The 5591-nt window shown below is 49.2% G+C and overlaps 1 protein-coding gene across 1 annotated transcript; it reads left to right on the top strand.

The window, feature by feature from the left end:
* The first annotated feature begins 1905 nt into the window (after positions 1–1905).
* On the top strand, positions 1906–5200 carry LOC138419365 (zinc finger and SCAN domain-containing protein 5B-like). Its single transcript, XM_069552199.1, is given in 4 exon segments — positions 1906–2289; positions 2570–2763; positions 3861–4051; positions 4554–5200. Coding segments are annotated over 4 exon segments (1416 nt in total).
* Positions 5201–5591: the final 391 nt, after the last annotated feature.

The following is a 5591-nucleotide window of genomic DNA, read 5'->3' on the forward strand; positions in this document are numbered from 1 at the left end:
TCCTAGCAGGATGGCTAGATTAAATACAGGATCACCAGTGAAAGTTAAATTTCAAATAAACAAATACATTTCTATCAAAGAGCTGTGTCTTTTCTCTTCTAAGACTTTGCTACACAGAGTAGGTGATAGCTGTGGTTTTGTCTATGTGGCCATTATGTTGAGATATGTTCCCTTTGTACTAGTTTGAATACTGCTTCTTAGGCATTTAGAAAAAGAAGGCTTCATAAATTGATAAATGACATTCTTTACCCCTGCTGCTGCTACTGCTGCTAAGTTGCTTCAGTCGTGTCCGACTCTGTGCGACCCCATAGATGGCAGCCCACCTGGCTCCCCCGTCCCTGGGATTCTCCAGGCAAGAACGCTGGAGTGGGTTGCCAATTCCTTCTCCAGTGCATGAAAGTGAAAAGTGAAAGTGAAGTTGCTCAGTCGTGTCCTCCTCTTGGCGACCCCATGGACTGCAGCCCACCAGGCTCCTCTGCCCATGGGATTTTCCAGGCAAGAGTACTGGAGTGGGATGCCATTGCCTTCTTTTTCCCTAGTGGTGTACAACCTCTGGTTTCTGTGATGCCTCTCTGAAATGGCTTCTTACACTTGATCTCATCAGCTGATTTTAGACAAAAGTCTTTGATGACTTATGTCATGAGGAAAGAGACAAGATTAGGTATCCCAATTTGATTACAACCATCGGATTACAATTATTGGACTGCCTCACTGTTTCCAAGCAGAGAGAAAAAATTCATTAGATCAGGAAAATCAATCTGTTTCCCCAAGAAATGCCATCCATGAAGTCTAAAATAAATATATAAGAGAACGTTTACTACCAAACCAATATGGTGGCCTCTCTAATGGTTCTTCCTGTGGGAGTCTCCACAGGAAACTGAATCTACCCAGATTATCCAAGGTGGTTCTTTCCATGCCCTTTATCCAATCACTGGGATGATGAGGTTATGGCCAGAAACCCCTGGAGTTTCACCCAACTCTCTAAATACGGACATTTCAGCTCCAGACACACTTTGAGAACCAGTCCCCGACCTGAGGAGGCTGAAGGCAAGAAACCTCGCAGGGGTAAGCGATGAGTGGGCAGGTCCAAGGAGAAGGCTTAGAAATGAGGACACACGGGTGGGTTTCAGAAAGGTCTGGCATTCTGCTCATCTTGCAATAGCTGGGAGCCTTGTGACAGGAGATCTTCCTCTAACCCCACATGAATAAGGGTTAATCGATCTCTTCTGTGAGGGGAGAGAATGTTTCCACACGTGGTGCCGTGAGGTGGCTCGTTTTCTTCAAGGGTTTCTGAGTGGTGACCCTATCGCCATTTAGAAACTACATATATATTTTTTATTACTTTAAAATTTTTTTAATTCTTTCATGTTGGCTGGGCTGGGTCTTCTTTGCTGTGAGGGCTTTCTCTGGTCGTAGCTAGTGGGGACTACTCTCTAGCTGAGGGCTATGGGCTTCTCATTGCAGCAACTTCTCCCATGGCAGAGCTGGGAGTCTAGAGCTTGGGTTCAGTAGTTGCCCCTCTCAGGCTCAAGAGTTGTGGAGCACGGGCTCAGAGGCAGGTGGTATCTTCCCATATCAGGGATCAAACCCATGTCCTTCTGCATTGGCAGGCAGATTCTTAGCCACTGGACCACCAAGGAAGCCTTATGGTCATTTCTGACCAGACAGTTTTATGAAATATTGAATGAGTCGGGCAATGGTGTCCAATACTGGGATGTAGGGGAGACGGAAGAGTGGAACAAAATGAAACCCATTTGTTTCTTTTTTTTTTTTTCTCCCTAGACTGCTAAACAGTGACTTTAATGCTGAGGAAAAGCAGAGGAAATCCATTTCCATAGGCGTCAACTGGGCACCCCCTTCTAGAAGCATTTGCTCAGAGTCCTACTGGAAATGTCCTCCATCCATATGGCTGAGGACCAGACAATTTTTCAGGGTTGTGGACACATCACAGACAGCCCTGGGGCAGAGTCACCAGCGTCCGTGCCACCCCAAGACACACTCATGGAAAACTCAGAGTGTGACCAGGAAACCTGGCACGTGCGGTTCAGAACCTTTAGCAGCTCGGAGGAATCTGACCCCATTGAGGACCTGAGGAGACTCCGTGAACTCTGCCATCTGTGGCTGAGGCCAGACCTTCACACCAAGGAGCAGATGATGGACAGGCTGGTGCTGGAGCAGTTCATGGTCTGCATGCCTCTGGAGTGCCAGGTCCTACTCAAAGAAAGTGGGGTGCAGAGTTGCAAGGACCTGGAGGACGTGCTGAGAAACAAGCAGAAACCCAAGAAATGGGTGAGTAGGACTTCAGTGATGGGTGTGGGGCGAGCAGACAGCTGCAAGCTGCAGGGATCACAAGATAGAACCTGAGGGCTTGGCTCTGTGTCAGTGACTCCCAAGCAGGTGAGAGAAGTTCACACGTGGGTCATTTGGGACATATTTTTGGCTGTCTCAACTCGAAGGACGTAGATCGTTTACACCAAATGTGAGCGTCTCTTGTCAACGCCATTGGATGCCCGAAAGCTACATTCCAGGTCTCATAGAGACTGATCTTGATTGATTTCTCCCCTCACAGACCATAGTCTGCATACAAGGGCAGAAATATCTTGTGCGCGATCCCGATACTGAGGTGGTTGAAGCCAAGGCCAGCGACATGGATGATGACAGAGACCCGTGTGGGGAGCCCCAACCCCTTGTGAGGGTCATACCTCCAGAGGATGGCCTGGAGGGAAGCCAAGAGCTGCAGAATCTGCCAGGAGCCGCGGACCTGTCTAGGGAGCCAGCGAGACAGTGGAAGCAGGGAGAAGAGAGTCAGGTGGGTGTGGCTGCTGGAGTAATGGGGAGACTTGACAAAGGGTAGGAATGGACCCATTGCTCCCAGGAATTCCCGTGCATGCATTCAGCTCCTAGGCATTTTTCCTAGTCAGTGTGAGAATGAAGATAATCCATCTTTGTCCCTCTGCCACGAAAGCTTCTAGTCTTAGGAGTGGGGAGAAGGCCCTGTCCTCCTGACATGATGCTAGGTTCAGTTTGCTACAGGGGAATGCACTGACAGCTGATTTGCCCACGGCCCCTTCCCCCAGGGGCACGTTAGATTTCAGAATGTAATCATTCCTTGCAAATGAAGGAGTGACTCCAAATTGGACTCATTTTGCCCCCCAGTAGACACTGGGCTTCCCTGGTGGCTCAGATGGTGAAGAATCTGCCAACAATGCAGGAGACCTGGGTTTGATCCCTGGGTCAGGAAGATCCCCTGGAGAAGGGAATGGCTACCTACTGTAGTGTTCTTGCCTGGAGAATCCCGGGAACAGAGGAAACTGGCGGCAAGAGTCCATGGGGTTGCAAAGAGTCAGACACAGCTGAGCAACTAACACTTTCACTTTCAGACATTGAAGAATGAATGGAAGACAGTTAATTTGTTCAAATGAGGTTGGGTATGGACAGGGATGCTATTGACTTGCATGGAGTAGAGACCAAGAGTACTAGTCATCTTCTTCCTATGTACCGGGTAACCACCATCACAAAGATGAATCCAGGCAAAGTCTCCAACAATGATGGAGTCAAGGGAGCTGGACCTAGAGTTCTTTCCCTCCAGAGTCAGGGGCAGGCAGAAGTGGGCATGATTTGGAGAGACCTTTGCATAGAGAAGTCAGAGTGCCAACTGGGATGTCCTGATTTGATTGCAAGATGCAGTCTGTGTAGATCCAGGACAGTCTTGAGTATCAGCGGATGATTATCAATCAGGGTGATGGGGTGGACCAGAAGAAGTCAGGGCATATCCCCTAAAATGACATTAAGAAAGGTGGAGTCTTAGATCAAGATACGAGGCAGATGGGAAAACAGGAACCAGTCTTCCATGGACTAAGGTAGATGGGTTATTGACTCTGCTTGTTTGTCCCTTGTCAGGACCAGAGAGCTCTCCCGCCAGAGACTGTTCCTGAATCAGGTGAGCCGGAGGGTCAGACGCCCAGGGAGAACTTGGAGAAGGACCTGCTGGAAGACAGGGGAGAGACAAAAACCCTTCAGTCTCAAGAACCTGAACTTCTGAAGGGTCCTGGTAAGTATTCAAAACCATGGAATTCAGCAGTTTAGCGGCTCCCGCCCATGGTGGCAAGGGACCGGGCAACCCGCATCGCCATCCGTGGATGGGTGGGGTGGAGATCATTGTCCAGTGCCAAGCTTCTCCATCATCAACGTCCCAGAGTCGCACAGTCCGAGCTCTTAGCTTGGTTGCGTGATGGGAACTTCTCAGCCAACATCAGGGTTCCAGTGAGGCGGGCAGCACAGGAGATGCTCCTTGTTGACTGCGGCGCTGAATCTCTTTCAGTGGATTCTGGGAGCGTTGGGAGACAGGAAAATCCTGAAGAAGGAATTGACATTTAAAATGTGGCTCCCGGTGGGGAACACATGTATAGCTGTGGCAGATTTCACGTTGATGTATGGTGAAACCAATACAATATTGTAAAGTCATTAATCTCCAATTAAAAAAATAAATTTATATTTTAAAAAAGTAATAATGATAAAATGTGGCTCCTGAACCCTTTCCTCCTATGTTCCAGAGGGAGACATTTCCACTACAAAGGGATCCAGACGAGGTCCTCTGAAGAATCGCAGACATGGCAAAAGAAAAGGGAACAGCAGTCCCACTTGCCAAGACGTGCGTCAACAAGCAGCCACGTGTTTGGACCAAGGAGAGTTTTCAGGACAGCTTGGGTCCCATTCCGTTGCTTCATCTGGCACCGTGGGACCCACCAGTGTTCCTGAGGGAGCAGAAACCCCGGGACGGGCACCCTGTGAATGCAGGGTGTGCAAAAAGAGCTTTCCTTATCAATCTCAGCTTACCCTGCACCAGAGGACACACACAGGAGAGAGGCCCTTTCAATGCGACATCTGTGCCAAAGGGTTCATACAGCTTTCAGATCTGCGGGTTCACGAGCGGATCCACACTGGCGAGAAGCCCTACAGCTGTGATCTCTGTCTCAAGAAGTTCACCCACGACTCCACGCTGCGTGCTCACAAGAGGACCCACACCCAGGAGAAGCCTTTCCGCTGTGAGCAGTGTGACAGAGCCTTCAGCCACCGAGGGAACCTCAACGTTCACCGACGCACCCACTCTGGGGTCAAGCCCTACGTGTGCCCCGAGTGTCACCGTGCCTTCCGTCAGCTGGGCACTTTCAAACGCCACCAGAAAATCCATTCCAAATGATTCACCCAGGACCCCACCATCAGGTCCAAGTGCCTTCTGCTCCTAGAAGGAAATTCGGGATTATTTGTCACTCAGGTGATACCATGAAAGGGTGACACGTGAAGAACTCACGATCACACTCGAACCCGATGCGGTCACACTCGAACCCGATGCGGTTCCATTCACATGAACTAGGCGAAGCTTTGAGTGATGACTTATCTTTCCCTTCAGATTCTGTTTTCTACTTTAGTGTAGCCTGTGTTTTGGGGGTAAGTTTTGGCTTTGTGGTGTTCTTTCAGTGAATGCAGGTCTCATTAGTTTTCAGTACGTCTTTGTGAAACTGAGGTCACTGCTGATTGTCCCCCCATTAGGGAAGATTTAATTGTAAAATAGGATGCTCCTAGCAGAGTGG

Source organism: Ovis canadensis, chromosome 14 (assembly GCF_042477335.2).
Source record: "Ovis canadensis isolate MfBH-ARS-UI-01 breed Bighorn chromosome 14, ARS-UI_OviCan_v2, whole genome shotgun sequence".
Classification (NCBI taxonomy): Eukaryota; Metazoa; Chordata; class Mammalia; order Artiodactyla; family Bovidae; genus Ovis; species Ovis canadensis.